We start from the raw sequence: 18,425 nt of genomic DNA, 5'->3' as shown, positions 1-18,425 counted from the left end.
TACGCCACTGCTGATATCACCTCGCTGATTGGGTTGCTGCTCGCTGCTTGACGCGTCCTGTCTAAATCCAGCTTAAATCGGATCGGTCGCGTTCAGCAGACCAAACCGCTCAGTAGCAGTCAAACGTGATTGGCTCTTACTTTTAGAACCAGCCAATCAACGCAGAGTGTTGATAAGACGACACTCAACAGTTGTGTCTGCTAAACGCGGCCATCTTGAACTGGCTGGATGATATCTGGACAGAGACAAGGATCCTTCTCTCCTATCTGGATGAACCGCCCTATAGACTTTCATACTTCATGATCGTCGTCTGCTCCAACCACGGGTTCAACGCCGACGCGCAGTTTATATTCGAACAAAACATCGGCACACACGTGACAATTGATACAAGTTTACATTGTTTACATTGTTTTTTTCCCCTCACGGGGGATGCGTGTGTCGAGGTTGTGAAAGATATGTTTTAAGATTATGCAGTACTCTAATTTCAAGAAGAACTTCCACGTGCGTCGTAACGAGCACGTCGTAAAGGTGCCCACGTGAATCACGAGTCTACGGAGTACTCATATGATCGTTGTCATGTCGTGCTCCGTTTCCCTCGGATAGACGTTTATTCCTTTAAATTAATGTCGATTATGTTGAAAAGTGATCTCTGCCGATCTGCCGGGTTCGGAGTGCGTAGATCGAACGAGATCCCGCGAGGATGGAGTCGCAGAATACTGTTTCGCGTCAGTCGGAGACCAAGGGATTCGATCTCTCAGCTGGAAACACCTGGATATATCCGGAAAATTATCCGGTCCGCCAGTACCAGTATAACATAGTTCAATCTGCATTATATCGCAATACCCTGGTCTGTTTACCCACCGGTAAGGAAGAAATATATTACTTGCTAATCGCACAATCAGTCAAATATAAAATTATACTTTTGTCTTCAATTTTACGACAGGTTTGGGAAAGACCTTCATCGCCGCCGTTGTGATGTACAATTTCTGGAGGTGGTATCCGTATGGAAAAATTATATTTTTGGCACCAACGAAACCTCTGGTCGCTCAGCAGATCGACGCGTGCTACGAAATAATGGGGATTCCAAGCGTTGATATGATAGAATTGACAGGTTTTAACGTCTATGTTTAATAGTAATTTTATACCTTGGAGCACGTGTGTTATCAAATCTAATAAATATATGTCACTTAATTTGTAGGTGCGGTAAGTCAGAAGAAACGTGAAGTAGCCTGGCGCAAGAAGAGGATAATATTTGCCACTCCTCAAGTATTTCATAATGATCTTGACAGATCGATCATACCGAGTCATTTGATCAAGTGTGTCGTCATAGACGAAGCTCATAAGGCTCTGGGCAAACATTCGTATTGTGAGGTAAAAAGAAAACGTAAAGAATATATAGAATTATGCATTATTATTATCACAAATCAATAAGATTTATAACTTTTAGTGTATCAAGATATTATCCACGCAGAATCAGTACTTTAGGATATTAGCGCTTTCTGCTACACCTGGAAATAAATTAGATAATGTTCATGAAGTAAGTAAACTCATTGCTATATGTAGATATTTAATTTCATTAGAAATTGATTGAAAAGGAGCAGGTATATTTTATTTGATATTGTATTGCATATAGGTAATACAGAATTTACACATTTCCCATTTGGAATTGAGAGATGAGAACTCAATTGATATAATACCATATGTTAATAAGAGGAAAGTAGATATTATTTTGGTGCCTCTTAGTGACGAATTAGCTGCATTTAAAGAAAGATATATTACTATCATGGATCGCCACGTTAAGTTTCTTATACAATGTAACGTATTGCGAGGTCATACTGCAAACATATCTAAAGGAAGGGTAATTAAATTCTATCTATAAATGTTTTACGATCTACTGATACATAGTTTTTAATGTTTACTGCATTTGTTCAGGTATTTTATTTGTTGAAAGAATTTAAAACGAAGACGGACAAATCTGGAAATTATGGGCAAATTATGAAGATATTGAATATGTTGTTAACTATGTATCACGCTTATGAACTTATGATCAGGCATGGATTGCGTGCCTTCCGCAAATTTTATGAAAGTACGTGCACTTGTAATTTATAAACAATTATAGTTAATTTTATAAAAGACGCTATGATTTGTTGAGATATTCATCTATGTAAGCACATTTTTTTTTTAAGAAAATTCTATTTTTAGCTCATTCTGATAAGTTTTGGATGCATAGTGAAGATCAATTACGAGATTTATTACATGACATAGAAGTTTATCTCGGGCCGTTTCCAGAATTGTTTCCCAATGGAGATGTATCTGAGGTTTGCAAAATTATCTTTATGATAAACTAAAAAAATTATATAGATAATATATATAGAAATAATTATTTCAGATGCCAGAGAATATCGTATTTGGACATAATAAATTTCACAAATTGAAAGAGTTGCTTGAACATCATTTTAATAACAACAATAGCGATCGAGAGGACACAAGAGCTATAGTTTTTGTCGAAGTTTGTATATTAGCCTTTCAGACTGTCTCGTCTATATATATATATATATATATATATATATATATATATATATAACATATACTATTTATTTAACCTTTGGAAATTATAATATAGAAAAGTACTTAATTCATATACAGAAATATTAATATGTTCCTCCATGAATCTTCAGTACAGAGACATAGTCAATGAGGTCTATATTTTGCTTTTGCAATCAAAACCGATAATTAGGCCACAGATGTTTGTTGGTCAAGCTGGTCAGAAGCAGAAGCAACAAATAAAAGCATTGGAAGATTTTCGGAGCAATCGTGTGAATGTGCTGATTTCAACAAGTATAGGTGTGTGAGAAGTAGTGACATTCATCTTATACCATGCCATATTTTAATCTTTATGATTTCTATTTGTGTTTCTTGAAATATATTAATTCTTCGATAATGTGTGATATAGGTGAAGAAGGATTGGATGTAGGGGAAGTTGATCTGATAATATGTTTTGACGTATCACAGCATTCCCCGATAAGATTGGTTCAAAGAATGGGCAGAACAGGACGCAAACGAGATGGTCATATAATTGTTCTTGTTACAGATGGGAAGGAACACGAGGTAAGAGACTGAAGACTTGACAATTTTTTAATTTTTTTATACATGCATTTTAACGGAAATACATACTTTGCAGAATTTGAAGTCTACCCTTTCCAGGAGGGACTCCCTAAACAATAAAATATTGAACACAAGCAATATATTCTCTTCTTTATACGATAATAATCCTAGAATGATACCAGATCAATTTACTCCGGAATGTCATAAGATACATATTACAGTACTACCAAAAACGCCAAATCTAAAAGGTAAAGGAAAGAGGAAAAATGTTAATAAGAAAAATGAAGCATCTGATGTGAAACAGAAAGAAAGTAAGTTTTATGAATTCTTTTAATTCCCTTTTTTCCTCGCAGCTATGTTATATTTTATCAAAATAGATTTATTCTTTTTTTACATTACTTAAAAGATATATATATATATATATATATATATATATATATATTTATTTATTTCACAGACTTACCTAAAAAAGGAAATATTGGTCAACCGTCAATGATGAAATTTCTTACCGATGGTAAATGCGACGAACAGAACCGGGATAATACATGCAATATTCTTACTCAGTTAACGCAAAATAAGATAAATCCTAATAATGTTAAACTGTTAACTGATGATAATGCGGGGCTCGATTTCCTGACATTATGCGCAGTAAAGAAGTCAGAGGAAGAAATGTCTTCTGAAGCTGTGCCGGAAATGGATACGACTTACATTCCTGCGCCAAAACCAATTAAAGATTTGTTCAATTTTGTAGTGCCTAATATAGAAATTCTTAATAGTTTAGCTTTCTTAACGGAAGATAATTTAACGCAATGTAAAGACAATGAAGATGAGAATATTTATGACGCTAATGATTATATTAATGTTGATGATGATAACGTTTGGTGCACTATACGAAATGAGAAGAGTGTTGATAACGGTGAAATAAGATTCGAAGATATACTTGATGAGAGTTCCGACTCGAATGAAGCAGCAGTTTCGTATCTAAACCATCGAATTACAGATATGGAGATAAATTCGATTAACACGAATAAAGCTTCTACATCTGAAATGAAAGAAAATAATGAAATTATAACTGACACGAACACCGAATTGTCAACTAATGCACTAGAAGACCTGGAACCTTCCATATTTGAAAACATATTAAATGAATCATTTAGTTCAGTCGAAGACGATTTAGAAGATAAGGATGATACAGCATTGGGAAATATAGAATCTCCAAATTCTTCAAACGTTTCTATTAATCCAAGAGAAACCAATGTCACGCATGAGACTAACGTTGATACTTTTCATAACGAAGATAATGTTGCTAAAACTAATCAAAATCTATCAGCATCTATGAAACTCGTTGAACCTTATCAAATGAAAAAAATTGTAAGTTTTATAGATGAAATACAAGATATTGATTTTAATAGCGATGATGATATAAGCGAATTTGTTAAGTATGACTCAAATAAAAATAGATCAATGCGTAATTCCAAAACAGAAGAGAGTTTGTTATCCATAACTCAAGCTATTGGCGAAATAGCACGAGGGAAAAAACATTTGGAAATATCAAGGACTGTAAGTAAAGAAGAATCGACTAACGAAGAAAGTAGTGGCTGGATTTCAGTCAATACTAAAAATGAAATTAAAGTTGGGAAAAGCGATACGAGTTCGAGAACAGACAACATCACGTTATCAAATATTTATTGCAATTCTGCTGCTAAAGCACGTACTGTTAAACAAGATCGCGTTTTCCTAGATGATTCCGACGAAGACTTTATGATTACAGAGGATAATGCTAAAAAATTTAATGAGCTTGAAAGCTGTTATTTTCGCAACTCATCGAAAAATTTGGGAAACGATATCTGCATGCCCAGTACATCGAGAAACTCAGAAATTAGAAACGATTATTTTGATAATATATCGAAAAACTTGAAAACTGAAAACAGTTATTCCGATAATACATTGAAATTTTTGAAACCGTCTGGCATATCAACGCCGAAGGCTGATAGACGTCCGAAATTATCTTTGAATCGAAATAAGGCTCAGCAATTAGGTTTGGATACTCGGGTAGATTTGAGTTTCTTCAAAGCACCTGATAAATATGTGAACAACACAGAAGATACAAATCTTTTAAGATCTTGCTCTGATGCGCCAAAACAAATTTCTTCGTTGAAGGAAAAGATCGCACGGAAAAACTCACATAGGCTCAAACGTGAAAACAATGCTAGAAACGAATTTATAGATGATGAGGCGGAGATAGATACTACCGCTAGTTCGGATGAAGTCTTTACAGATGACGAGGATATCGCGGATTTCGTGAGCCATACACAAATCCCGCAAGATCAAGACATGCACGCGCATTATCTGCAAACTATTAAGAGCCCGATAAAGAGACCAGGCGCTTTTCATTTCAGGGAACCGCGGTCACCCCTTCCTGATATAGAGATCTACTCGCAGTTTTCGCCACGAGCGCAAGATTCATATGTTTATGTACGTATATTATCGGATGTATTACAATCTTAGATAAAGATCGAGATAGATAATCTCGAATTGGCGAGCGATATACGAGCAATCGCGCATTTCATTTTTATATATACGATAAATTATAACGAAATATCTTATATTTTGATTTTAGGATTCATTTTGCGTTGCGGGAGACGTTGAGCCAAGCACACTCGCCCATAACGACTCGCTATTAGATAAAATGGAAAAAGAATTGGAACAAAACAGACGAAAACGTTCCCATTCCGACAAGGAAACGAAACATTCTAAAAAGAAAAAGACGAATATTTTAAATCGCTCTATGAGTAGCGAAGATGAAATTGAACAGCTGCGTGTACAAGTGCAGGAGGACTGACTATGAATGAATGCAAATGAAATCAAACTGTGATGCGTTGACGATAAGTTATGGAGCGCAGAAATTTATTTTCATATGTACAGAATGTGAATATTTGTTAAAGATTCATATGTATTTTTGTACAGCGACGTTTTTTGTAATAAAATCATGTAAAGATCTATCTTTAATCAGATAACACAGTGATTTATGAACGACGGCGTATCTCCGTATCTCTTTTCACGTGAAACGCGTGATTTCCCGTCTAAAATATATTTTTCCTCGTCATCCATTGAAAAATCTAATGTTAATTATCACACGTTTTCCGATGGCGATGTACATCTTCATAGCTTACATCCGTTTAAGCTTTCGTTGCGTCAATGACTCATAATAAATTTATGGATCTGCCAATAACGTCTGCTTTAAATTTGCCATAATTAATATGTTATTTTCAATAGTAAGAGGCAAAGTTGCGTATTAAGTAATTGCGCAATATTGTAATGTAAAATTTTTTGAAATGTCGCTAATTGGTTTACCCATAACGATGCTGTTTCAGTGTAAAACAATGCGCCTGATGCAAGTGCCGTATGTTTATCTAGAAATGTCAGTGCATAGATATACCGATAACACAAGACAATTAGGCAAAATATTGTTGAGATACAGAATGCATTGTTACTTTTTTAGATACGAGAGTCATACCATTAGCAAATGGACAGACAAAATATCAGTAAAGTTACATTTGTACAGGTACAAACGCAAACTATATAAGGGCGGAACGCAAGTTGCCGCGTTTAATTACAACGTCTTGCCGAGTGAAATTACCCCGGGATCGTTGAAGAGGCAGTGTCTTGCAAGTACGAAGTGTTCTCCACAGAAATTGAATCAATAACTAAAACAGTTAACGATTAAATAATTAAAGAACAACGTTGCGCTGCAGTTATTTACAATTTAAATATTTAGCTATAACTGATCGGTAATTGAGTTTTAAACATTTATTTATCTTTTCTTTTTGAACAGATCTCAAAGTGCTACAAAATTTTTGCAGGTCCAATACTCTTTACAAAGTGAGAGAAGATGTATCGCGCGGTGATCATCAGTTGTCTGATTGCTGTTGGATGTGCGGAAATCGTCTCGCCAGTATATCATGCGAACAGAGAGACCAGACAGGCAACAACTGCAAGCACGAATCTTGCGCAAAACAACAATTCTCATGACATGCAGGGCTTTCCGTCACCGACCCCCCCCACCCCGACAAAAACATCACTTGCTGCGACAGAGAGCCCGTCATTATTTGACCGTTTGAAGCTTAGGACTTACGACTTTCCGTCACCGACCCCCCCCACGCCGACAAAAACATCAATTGCTGCGACGGAGAGCCCGTCATTTTTTGACCTTTTGAAGCTTAGGACTTACGACTTACTCCACAAAGTATTTATATACAGTAAACAGACTACTAGCAACTATCTGTTGCAAGCTTTGGGAGCAGTTTTCATCACCACGTCCACTGTCGGCGTGATTTGCCAGTACACTTCGGTCTGCACTTATTTGGAATTAGCAGCTTTGGAGGTAAGACAGGATACATTTATTTATTTCTTCATTTCAAGCAGCTCTCGAAGCGTTTTTAAAACTTCCAAAGCTATCATTTGTTTTTGTCGTGGATGAACTTTAATGAGAAGTTGATTTGTAAATTTTAAAATACTTTACGTTTTGACATTTTTTTCCAAAGCGATATTAAAATATTTATTCAGTATTAGATTTCTTGAATAAGTTAGCGCGAACCATTTTCTTTAATTATAAATTGTTCGAATTAATCCTTCTTTTTATCAAACTCCACTCAACAATGAAAGTAATAATAAAAATAAGGTTGTAGTCAATCGATACACTATATCATTGTTGTCTCGTTTATATTTTTGCTCTATTATATCTTTGATCTTTTTCTCTCTCTCTCTCTCTCTCTCTCTTTCTCTCATTTAATTGATTTATTTTTATATTTCTTACGTCGTGATTATGTTTCGCCAATTATACGGAGTAATTCTTGATTCTAAATGCACAACCGCGAATGGACAAATAATGGCAATTATTTATATGAATGATGAAGTGTGTAAACTTTTATATTTATTCAAATATGTAGCTTTGGCTTAATGATTTGATAGTTTGCTCAGCGCAGTGGAGGAAGAAGAAGAAGAAGAATGGCCCATTCGTACTCGCCGGGCGAGTACCCATACTTGAACGAGCTCACCGAGATATTCATGAGGGCGATGGACAACTACGCCTTGGACAATGTGAAGCAAACGAGGGAAGTGGGACAATGAACAATGCTTTTTAATATGATTTATGTATTTTTTATCAAATCTTTTTAACTTTTTTGCATTTAACATCTGATTTATTCATCATTATGTACACTTTATATATAGTTAGATGGCTTTTTCTGTGTATCGCGACTAAATTATATATATTAGACAACGATCTTCTGCAATGATGTCTGTATACGAGCGAAACGTTTCAATAATATAAATGATAAAGCATTTTCTTGTCGATTTACATTTTTACTCGGCGGCGTCACCACGAAATCCTTAACGTCCCTATATTGTTCTCACATTTTGCACTCGCTGTCGTTTACAAAGTATGATATCATTTGATTATCGGGATTTTTCGTTTACTTGAAAGAGTGCGGTTGTTTTCCATCTTTCGCATCGTCACGCTTGATTATGCTGCCAGACAACCTTTTGTTAAATAATATAAACATTCTAGGTATTCTAAAGTCGGTATAAAAATATGAATGTCAGACATAAGTCAATGTTACGCGTTCCTTACTTTGTATTTTATCTGTAAAGAAAAACCTTAAAAGGAACAGCACTAAGCAATTAACTCTATAGACATTTAAATTAAGCAGTTAAATACCAACAAGTTAACGCACATTTTTTTTTGCAAATATATGTAATTAAATGATGTATTTTATCTTTGTAAATTGTTTTTAATTTCTTTACATATTTCTCAACAATTACCCGAAAGAAATTTATTAAAAATAAACTTGGTTGCGCCCACAGCTTCATTGCGATTGCATTTCTATGGTCATAATAGAGATTTTTAAAATTTATTATTATTTATTGTATATGTATTATTATTTAATTTGATATTATTTAGCATTTTCAAAAATTTCCATTTTTGCAATTTATTTTTAAATACATGTGTAATCGTAGAACATGAGATCGTAGAACGAGATGGTCAGATGGTATAATTGTTCTTGTTACAGATGGGAAGAAACACGAGATAACTGAAGACTTGACAATTTTTTAATTTTTTTATACATGCATTTTAACGGAAATACATACTTTGCAGAATTTGAAGTCTACCGTTCCAGGAGGGACTCCCTGAACAATAAAATATTAAACACAAGCAATATATAATCTCTTCTTTTTACGATAATAATCCTAGAATGATACCAGATCAATTTACTCCGGAATGTCATAAGATACACATTACAGTACTACCAAAAACGCCAAATCTAAAAAGTAAAGGAAAGAGGAAAAATGTTAATAAGAAGTAAGAATGAAGCATCTGAGGTGAAACAGAAAGAAAGTAAGTTTTATGAATTCTTTTAATTCCTCTTTTTTCCTCGCAGCTGTTATATTATCAAAATAGATTTATTTTTTTTTACTTTTCTTAAAAGATATATATATATATATATATATATATATATATATTTCACAGACTTACCTAAAAAAGGAAATATTGGTCAACCGTCAATGCTGAAATTTCTTATCGATAGTAAATGTGACGAACAGAACCGGGATAATAGATGCAATACTCAGTTAACGCAAAATAAGATAAATCCTAATAATGTCAAACTGTTAACTGATGATAATGGGGCTCGATTTCTTGACATTATGCGCAGTAAAGAAGTCAGAGGAAGAAATGTCTTCTGAAGCTATGCCGGAAATGGATACGACTTACATTCCTGCGCCAAAACCAATTAAAGATTTGTTCAATTTTGTAATGCCTAATATAGAAATTCTTAATAGTTTAGTTTTCTTAACGGAAGATAATTTAACGCAATGTATAAAGACTATGAAAATATTTTATCAATACAATGTAAAGACAATGAGAATATTTATGACGCTAATGATTATATTAATGTTGATGACGATAACGTTTGGTGCACTATACGAAATGAGAAGAGTGTTGATAACGGTGAAATAAGATTCGAAGATATACTTGATGAGAGTTTCGACTCGAATGAAGCAGCAGTTTCGTATCTAAACCAACGAATTACAGATATGGAGATAAATTCGATTAACACGAATAAAGCTTCTACATCTGAAATGAAAGAAAATAATGAAATTATAACTGGCACGAACACCGTATTGTCAACTAATGCCCTAGAAGACCTGGAACCTTTCATATATGAAAACATATTAAATGAATCATTTAGTTCAGTCGGAGACGATTTAGATTTAGAAGATAAGGATAATACAGCATTGGGAAATACAGAATCTCCAAATTCTTCAAACGTTTCTATTAATGCAGAAGAAACCAATATGACGCATGAGACTAACGTTGATATTTTTCATAACGAAGATAATGTTGCTAAAACAAATCAAGATCTATCAGCATCTATGAAACTCGTTGAACCTTATCAAATGAAAAAAATTGTAAGTTTTATAGATGAAATACAAGATGTTGATTTTAATAGCGATGATGATATAAGCGAATTTGTTAAGAATGACTCAAATAAAAATAGATCAATGCGTAATTCCAAAACAGAAGAGAGTTTGTTATCCATAACTCAAGCTATTGGCGAAATAGCACGAGGGAAAAAACATTTGAAAATATCAAGGACAGTAAGTAAAGAAGAATCGACTAACGAAGAAAGTAGTGGCTGGATTTCAGTCAATACTAAAAATGAAATTAAAGCTGGGAAAAACGACACGAGTTCGAGAACAGACAACATCACGTTATCAAACATTTATTGCAATTCTGCTGCTAAAGCACGTACTGTTAAACAAGATCACGTTTTCTTAGATGATTTCGACGAAGACTTTATGATTACAGAGGATAATGCTAAAAAATTTAATGAGCTTGAAAGCTGTTATTTTCACAACTCATCGAAAAATTTGAAAAACGATATTATCTGAATGCCCAGTACATCGAGAAACTCAGAAATTAGAAACGATTATTTGGTAATATATCGAAAAACTTGAAAATTGAAGACAGTTATTCCGATAATATATTGAAATTTTTAAAACCGTGCGGCATATCGCCGAAAGCTGATAGACGTCCGAAATTATTTTTGAATCGAAATAAGGCCCAGCAATTAGGTTTGGATACTCGGGTAGATTTGAGTTTCTTCAAAGCACCTGATAAATATGTGAACCACACAGAAGATAAAAATCTTTCAAGATCTCGCTCTGATGTGCCAAAACAAATCTCTTCGTTGAAGGAAAAGATCGCACGGAAATACTCATCACAACGTGAAAACGTGAAAACAATGCCAGAAACGAATTTAATTATAGATGTTGAGGCGGAGGTAGATACCACCGCTAGTTTGGACGAAGTTTTTACAGATGACGAGGATATCGCGGATTTCGTGAGCCATATACACAAATCCCGCAAGATCAAGACATGCACGCGCATTATCTGCAAACTATTAAGAGCCCGATAAAGAGACCGGGCCCCTTTCATTTCAGGGAACCGCGGTCACCCGTTCCTGATATAGAGATCTACTCGCAGTTTTCGCCACGAGCGCAAGATTCATATGATTATGTACGTATATTATCGGATGTATTACAATCTTAGATAAAGATCGAGATAGATAATCTCGAATTGGCGAGCGATATACGAGCAATCGCGCATTTCATTTTTATATATACGCTAAATTATAACGAAATATCTTATATTTTGATTTTAGGATTCATTTTGCGTTGCGGGAGACGTTGAGCCAAGCACACTCGCCCATAACGACTCGCTATTAGATAAAATGGAAAAAGAATTGGAACAAAACAGACGAAAACGTTCCCATTCCGACAAGGATACGAAACACACTAAAAAGAAAAAGACGAATGTCTTAAATCGCTCTGTGAGTAGCGAAGATGAAACTGAACAGCTGCGTGTACAAGTGCAGGAGGACTGACTATGAACGAATGAAAATGAAATCAAACTGTGATGCGTTGACGACAAGTTATGGAGCGCAGAAATTTATTTTTATATGTACAGAATATGAATATTCGTTAAAGATTCATACGCATTTTTGTACAGCGACGTTTTTTGTAATAAAATCGTGTAAAGATATTTATATTTAATCAGATAACACAGTGATTATGAACGACGGCGTATCTCCGTATCTCTTTTCGCGTGAAACGCGTGATTTCCTGTCTAAAATATATTTTTCCTCGTCATCCATTGAAAAATCTAATGTTAATTATCACAAGTTTTCCGATGGCGATGCACATCTTCATAGCTTACATCCGTTTAAGCTTTCGTTGCGTCAATGACTCATAATAAATTTATGGATCTGCCAATAACGTCTGCTTTAAATTTGCCATAATCAATATGTTATTTTCAATGGTAAGAGGCAAAGTAGCGTATTAAGTAATTGCGCAATATTGTAATGTAAAATTTTCTGAAATGTCGCTAATTGGTTTACCCATAACGATGCTGTTTCAGTGTAAAACAATGCGCCTGATGCAAGTGCCATATGTTTATCTAGAAATGTCAATGCATAGATATACCGATAACGCAAGACAATTAGGCAAGATATTGTTAAGATACAGAATGCATTGTTTTAGATGCGAGAGTCATACCATTAGCAAATGGACAGACAAAATATCAGTAAAGTTACATTTGTACAGGTACAAACGCAAACTATATAAGGGCGGAACGCAAGCTGTCGCGTTTAGTTACAACGTCTTGCCGAGGGAAATTACCCCGGGATCGTTGAAGAGGCAGTGTCTTGCAAGTACGAAGTGTTCTCCACAGAAATTGAATCAATAACTAAAATAGTTAACGATTAAATAATTAAAGAACAGCGTTGCGCTGCAATTATTTACAATTTAAATATTTAGCTATAACTGATCGGTGATTGAGTTTTAAACATTTATTTATCTCTTCTTTTTGAACAGATCTCAAAGTGCTCCTACAAAATTTTTGCAGGTCCAATATTCTACAAAGTGAGAGAAGATGTATCACGCGGTGATCATCAGTTGTCTGATTGCTGTTGGATGTGCGGGAATCGTCTCGCCAGGATATCATGCGAACAGAGAGACCAGACAGGCAACAACTGCAAGCACGAATCCTGCGCAAAACAACAATTTTTATTACATGCAGGGCTTTCCGGATCCGACCGCCCCCGCCCCGACAGGAACATCTCTTGCTGAGACGGAAGACAGCCCGTCATTTTTGTCCCGCTTGAAGCCTTACCTCTACGAATTTTTTCTCTACAGTAAATACACTAGCAATTATTTGTTGCAAAGTTTAGGAGCAGTCTTCCTCACCACGTCCGCTGCCGGCCTGATTTGCTCGTACACTTCGGTCTGCACTTATTTGAAATTAGCAGCTTTGGAGGTAAGGCAGAATACATTTATTTATTTCTTCTTTTCAAGCAGCTCTCGAAGCGTTATCAAAACCTCCAAAGCTATCATTTGTTTTTGTCGTGGATGAACTTTAATGAGAACTTGATTTGTAAATTTAAAAATACTTTACGTTTGACATTTTTTTCCAAAGCGATATTAAAATATTTATACAGTATTAGACTTGTTGAATAAATTAGCGCGAACCATTTTCTTTAATTATAAACTCTTCGAATTAATCCTTCTTCTTTTTATCAAAATCCACTCAACAATGAAAGTAATAATAAAAATAAGGTCGTAATCAGTCGATACACTATATCATATCATCGTTGTCTCATTTATATTCTTGCTCCATTATATCTTTGATCTCTCTCTCTCTCTCTTTCTCTCTCTCTCTCTCTCTCTCTCTCTCTCTCATTTAATTGATTTATTTTTATATTTCTTACGTCGTGATTATGTTTCGCCAATTATACGGAGTAATTCTTGAATCTAATGCACAACCGCGAATGGACAAATAATGGCAATTATTTATATGAATAACAGATGAAGCGTGTAAGCTTCTATGTTTATTCAAATAGGTAACTTTGGCTTAATGATTTGATTGTTTGCGCAGCAGAGTGAAGGAAGAAGAAGAAGAATGGTCCATTCGTACTCGCCGAACGAGTACCCATACTTGAACGAGCTCACCGAGATATTCATGAGGGCGATGGACAACTACGCCTTGGACAATGTGAAGCAAACGAGGGAAGTGGGACAATGAACAATGCTTTTTAATATGATTTATGTACTTTTTATCAAATTTTTTAAACTTTTTTGCATTTAACATCTGATTTATTCATCATTATGTACACTTTATATATAGTTAGATGGCTTTTCCTGTGTATCGCTACTAAATTATATATATTGGACAACGATCTTCTGCAACGATGTTTGTATACGAGCGATACGTTTCAATAATATAAATGATAAAGCATTTTTTTGTCGATTTATATTTTTACTCGGCGGCGTCACCACGAAATCCTTAACGTCCCTATACTGTTCTCACATCATGTACTCGCTGACGTTTACAAAGTATGATACCATTTGATTATCGGGATTTTTCGTTTACTTGCAAGAGTGCGGTTGTTTCCCATCTTTCGCATCGTCACGCTTGATTATGCTGCCAGACAACCTTTTGTTAGATAATATAAACATTCTAGGTATTCTAAAGTCGGTATAAAAATATGAATGTCAGACATAAGTCAATGTTACGCGTTCCTTACTTTGTATTTTATCTGTAAAGAAAAACCTTAAAAGGAACAGCACTAAGCAATTAACTATAAACATTTAAATTAAGCAGTTAAATACCAACAAGTTAACGCACATTTTTTCTTGCAAATATATGTAATTAAATGATGTATTTTATCTTCGTAAATCGTTTTTAATTTCTTTACATATTTCTCAACAATTACTTGAAAGAAATTTATTGAAAATAAACTTGGTTGCGCCCACAGCTTCATTGCGATTGCATTTCTATGGTCATAATAGAGATTTTTAAAAATTATTATTGTATATGTATATGTATTATTATTATTTATTGTATATGTATTATTATTTAATTTGATATTATTTAATATTTTCAAAAATTTCCATCTTGGCATTTTATTTTTAAGTACATGTGTAATCGTAGAACATGAGATCGTAGAAAGAGATGGTCATATAATTTGTTCTTGGTACAGATGGAAGGAATACGAGGTAACTGAAGACTTGACGATTTTCTAATTTTTTGTACATGCATTTTAACGGAAATACATACTTTGCAGAATTTGAAGTCTACCCTTTCCAGGAGAGACTCTCTGAACAATAAAATATTGAACACAAGCAATATATAGTCTCCTCTTTATACGATAATAATCCTAGAATGATACCAGATCAATTTACTCCGGAATGTCATGAGATACACATTACAGTACTACCAAAAACACCAAATCTAAAAAGTAAAGGATACAGGAAAAATGTTAAAAGAAGAATGAAGCATCTGAGGTGAAACAGAAAGAAAGTAAGTTTTATGAATTCTTTTAATTCCCATCTTCCTTCGCAGCTATGTTATATTTATCAAAATAGATTTACTTTTTTTTATTTTTTTTTAAAGATATATATATATATATATATATTTATTTATTTCACAGACTTAGGGCCGGTCTCACAGTCTCCGATTAACGTGATTCTTCGATTAAACTCACTCTTCGTCTCTTTCTAGAGGGATAGTTAGAAAGAGATGCAGAGTGAGTTTAATCGGAGAATCACGTTAATCGGAGACTGTGAGACCGGCCCTTACCTAAAAAAGGAAATATTGGTCAACCGTCAATGATGAAATTTCTTACCGATGGTAAATGTGACGAACAGAACCGGGATAATAGATGCAATATTCTTACTCAGTTAACGCAAAATAAGATAAATTCTAATAATGTTAAACTGTTAACTGATGATAATGCGGAGCTCGATTTCCTGACATTATGCGCAGTAAAGAAGTCAGAGGAAGAAATGTCTTCTGAAGCTGTGCCGGAAATGGATACGATTTACATTCCTGCGCCAAAACCAATTAAAGATTTATTCAATTTTGTAGTGCCTAATATACATAGAAATTCTTAATAGTTTAGCTTTCTTAACGGAAGATAATTTAACGCAATGTAAGGACTATGAAAATATTTTATCAATACAATGTAAAGACAATAAAGATGAGAATATTTATGACGCTAATGATTATATTAATGTTGATGACGATAACATTTAGTGCACTATACGAAATGAGAAGGGTGTTGATAACGGTGAAATAAGATTCGAAGATATACAATACTTGATGAGAGTTCCGACTCGAATGAAGCAGCAGTTTCGTATCTAAACCAACGAATTACAGATATGGAGATAAATTCGATTAACACGAATAAAGCTTCTACATCTGAAATGAAAGAAAATAATAAAATTATAACTGGCACGAACTCCGAATTGTCAACTAATGCACTAGAAGACTTGGAACCTTCCATATTTGAAAACATATTAAATGAGTCATTTAGTTCAGTCGAAGACAACTTAGAAGATAAAGATGATATAGAATTGCGAAATACAAAATCTCTAAATTCTTCAAACGTTTCAATTAATGCAGGAGAAACCAATGTGACGCATGAGATTAACGTTGATACTTTTCATAAAGAAGATAATGTTGCTAAAACTAATCAAAATCTATCAGCATCTATATAACTCGTTGAACCTTATCAAATGAAAAAAATTGTAATTTTTATAAATGAAATACAAGATGTTGATTTTAATAGCGATGATATAAGCGAATTTGTTAAGTACGACTCAAATAAAAATAGATTAATGCGTAATTCCAAAACAGAAGAGAGCCTGTTATCCATAACTCAAGCTATTAGCGAAATAGCACGAGGGAAAAAACATTTGAAAACATCAAGGACAGTAAGTAAAGAAGAATCGACTAACGAAGAAAGTAGTAGCTGGATTTCAGTCAATACTAAAAATGAAATTAAAGTTGGGAAAAGCGATACGAGTTCGAGAACAGACAATATCACGTTATCAAATATTTATTGCAATTCTGCTGCTAAAGCACGTACTGTTAAACAAGATCGCGTTTTCCTAGATGATTCCGACGAAGACTTTATGATTACAGAGGATAATGCTAAAAAATTTAATGAGCTTGAAAGCTGTTATTTTCGCAACTCATCGAAAAATTTGGGAAACGATATTTGCATGCTCAGTACATCGAGAAACTCAGAAATTAGAAACGATTATTTTGATAATATATTGAAAAACTCCGATAATACATTGAAATTTTTGAAACCGTGTGGCATATCAACGCCGAAGGCTGATAGACGTCCGAAATTATCTTTGAATCGAAATAAGGCCCAGCAATTAGGTTCGGATACTCGGGTAGATTTGAGTTTCTTCAAAGCACCTGATAAATATGTGAACAACACAGAAGATAAAAATCTTTTAAGATCTCGCTCTGATGCGCCAAAACAAATCTCTTCGTTGAAGATCGCACGGAAAAACTCACATAGGCTCAAACGTGAAAACAATGCCAGAAACGAATTTATAGATGATGAGGCGGAGGTAGATACCACCGCTAGTTCGGACGAAGTCTTTGTTACAGATGACGAGGATATCGCGGATTTTGTGAGCCATACACAAATCCCGCAAGATCAAGACATGCACGCGCATTATCTGCAAACTATTAAGAGCCCGATAAAGAGACCAGGCGCCTTTCATTTCAGGGAACCGCGAACACCCGTTCCTGATATAGAAATCTACTCGCAGTTTTCGCCACGAGCGCAAGATTTATATGTTTATGTACGTATATGTTATCGGATGTATTACAATCTTAGATAAAGATCGAGATAGATAATCTCGAATTGGCGAGCGATTTACGAGCAATCGCGCATTTGATTTTTATATATACTATAAATTATAACGAAATATCTTATATTTTGATTTTAGGATTTATTTTGCGTTGCGGGAGACGTTGAGCCAAGCACACTCGCCCATAACGACTTGCTATTAGATAAAATGGAAAAGGAATTGGAACAAAACAGACGAAAACGTTCCCATTTTGACAAGAATACGAAACACACCAAAAAGAAAAAGACGAATTTCTTAAATCGCTCTGTGAGTAACGAAGATGAAATTGAACAGCTGCGTGTACAAGTGCAGGAGGACTGACTATGAATGAATGCAAATGAAATCAAACTGTGATGCGTTGACGATAAGTTATGGAGCGCAGAAATTTATTTTCATATGTACACAATGTGAATATTCGTTAAAGATTCATATGTATTTTTGTACAGCGACGTTTTTTGTAATAAAATCGTGTAAAGATCTATCTTTAATCAGATAACACAGTGATTTATGAACGACGGCGTATCTCCGTATCTCTTTTCGCGTGA

At 34.4% G+C, this 18,425-nt stretch overlaps 3 protein-coding genes across 7 annotated transcripts; all 3 read left to right on the top strand.

Moving 5' to 3' along the window:
* The first annotated feature begins 298 nt into the window (after positions 1-298).
* Positions 299-8,450, top strand: LOC139808009 (uncharacterized). Of its 4 annotated transcripts, none has more exons than XM_071769588.1 (15): positions 299-863; positions 944-1,111; positions 1,199-1,371; positions 1,448-1,537; positions 1,634-1,858; positions 1,933-2,086; positions 2,203-2,318; positions 2,390-2,509; positions 2,679-2,844; positions 2,954-3,108; positions 3,182-3,416; positions 3,563-5,580; positions 5,726-6,526; positions 6,608-7,489; positions 8,077-8,450. In XM_071769588.1, the coding sequence occupies exons 1-13, from the start codon at positions 701-703 to the stop codon at positions 5,945-5,947; spliced, it is 4,005 nt and encodes a 1,334-aa protein (XP_071625689.1). In that variant the 5' UTR covers positions 299-700; the 3' UTR covers positions 5,948-6,526; positions 6,608-7,489; positions 8,077-8,450. The 4 variants fall into 4 exon arrangements, with proteins under 4 accessions (XP_071625689.1, XP_071625690.1, XP_071625688.1 ...); XM_071769589.1 differs by having other exon boundaries at positions 5,726-6,777; positions 6,969-7,489; XM_071769587.1 differs by having other exon boundaries at positions 5,726-6,896; positions 6,969-7,489.
* A 2,615-nt stretch (positions 8,451-11,065) lies between these two features.
* LOC139808011 (uncharacterized) lies at positions 11,066-15,679 on the top strand. Of its 2 annotated transcripts, XM_071769591.1 has the most exons (4): positions 11,066-11,686; positions 11,832-12,878; positions 13,073-13,483; positions 14,102-15,679. In XM_071769591.1, exons 3-4 carry the CDS (start codon positions 13,100-13,102, stop codon positions 14,246-14,248), a joined length of 531 nt encoding a protein of 176 aa, XP_071625692.1. In that variant the 5' UTR covers positions 11,066-11,686; positions 11,832-12,878; positions 13,073-13,099; the 3' UTR covers positions 14,249-15,679. The 2 variants fall into 2 exon arrangements, with proteins under 2 accessions (XP_071625692.1, XP_071625693.1); XM_071769592.1 differs by lacking the exons at positions 11,066-11,686; positions 11,832-12,878 and having other exon boundaries at positions 12,887-13,483.
* Positions 15,680-15,762: 83 nt separating this feature from the next.
* Positions 15,763-18,368, top strand: LOC139808010 (uncharacterized). The gene is made up of 2 exons (XM_071769590.1): positions 15,763-17,832; positions 17,980-18,368. The coding sequence occupies exons 1-2, from the start codon at positions 16,744-16,746 to the stop codon at positions 18,199-18,201; spliced, it is 1,311 nt and encodes a 436-aa protein (XP_071625691.1). The 5' UTR covers positions 15,763-16,743; the 3' UTR covers positions 18,202-18,368.
* Positions 18,369-18,425: the final 57 nt, after the last annotated feature.

The sequence above is a fragment of the Temnothorax longispinosus genome, chromosome 2 (genome assembly GCF_030848805.1).
Source record: "Temnothorax longispinosus isolate EJ_2023e chromosome 2, Tlon_JGU_v1, whole genome shotgun sequence".
In the NCBI taxonomy this organism is placed as follows: domain Eukaryota; kingdom Metazoa; phylum Arthropoda; class Insecta; order Hymenoptera; family Formicidae; genus Temnothorax; species Temnothorax longispinosus.
Note: the sequence above shows the minus strand (reverse complement) of the source record. Positions and strands in the feature narration are given on the sequence as shown.

Excerpts from the sequence above, each read along its gene's own strand:
- LOC139808010 (XM_071769590.1), top strand. The coding sequence starts at position 16,744 with ATGAAAAAAATTGTAATTTTTATAAATGAAATACAAGATGTTGATTTT. Across the intron at positions 17,833-17,979 it reads CGCAAGATTTATATGTTTAT|GATTTATTTTGCGTTGCGGG; the intron begins GTACGTATATGT and ends TTTTGATTTTAG.
- LOC139808011 (XM_071769591.1), top strand. The coding sequence starts at position 13,100 with ATGTATCACGCGGTGATCATCAGTTGTCTGATTGCTGTTGGATGTGCG. Across the intron at positions 13,484-14,101 it reads TGAAATTAGCAGCTTTGGAG|CAGAGTGAAGGAAGAAGAAG; the intron begins GTAAGGCAGAAT and ends TTGTTTGCGCAG.
- LOC139808009 (XM_071769588.1), top strand. The coding sequence starts at position 701 with ATGGAGTCGCAGAATACTGTTTCGCGTCAGTCGGAGACCAAGGGATTC. Across the intron at positions 864-943 it reads CCTGGTCTGTTTACCCACCG|GTTTGGGAAAGACCTTCATC; the intron begins GTAAGGAAGAAA and ends ATTTTACGACAG. Across the intron at positions 3,109-3,181 it reads CAGATGGGAAGGAACACGAG|AATTTGAAGTCTACCCTTTC; the intron begins GTAAGAGACTGA and ends CATACTTTGCAG.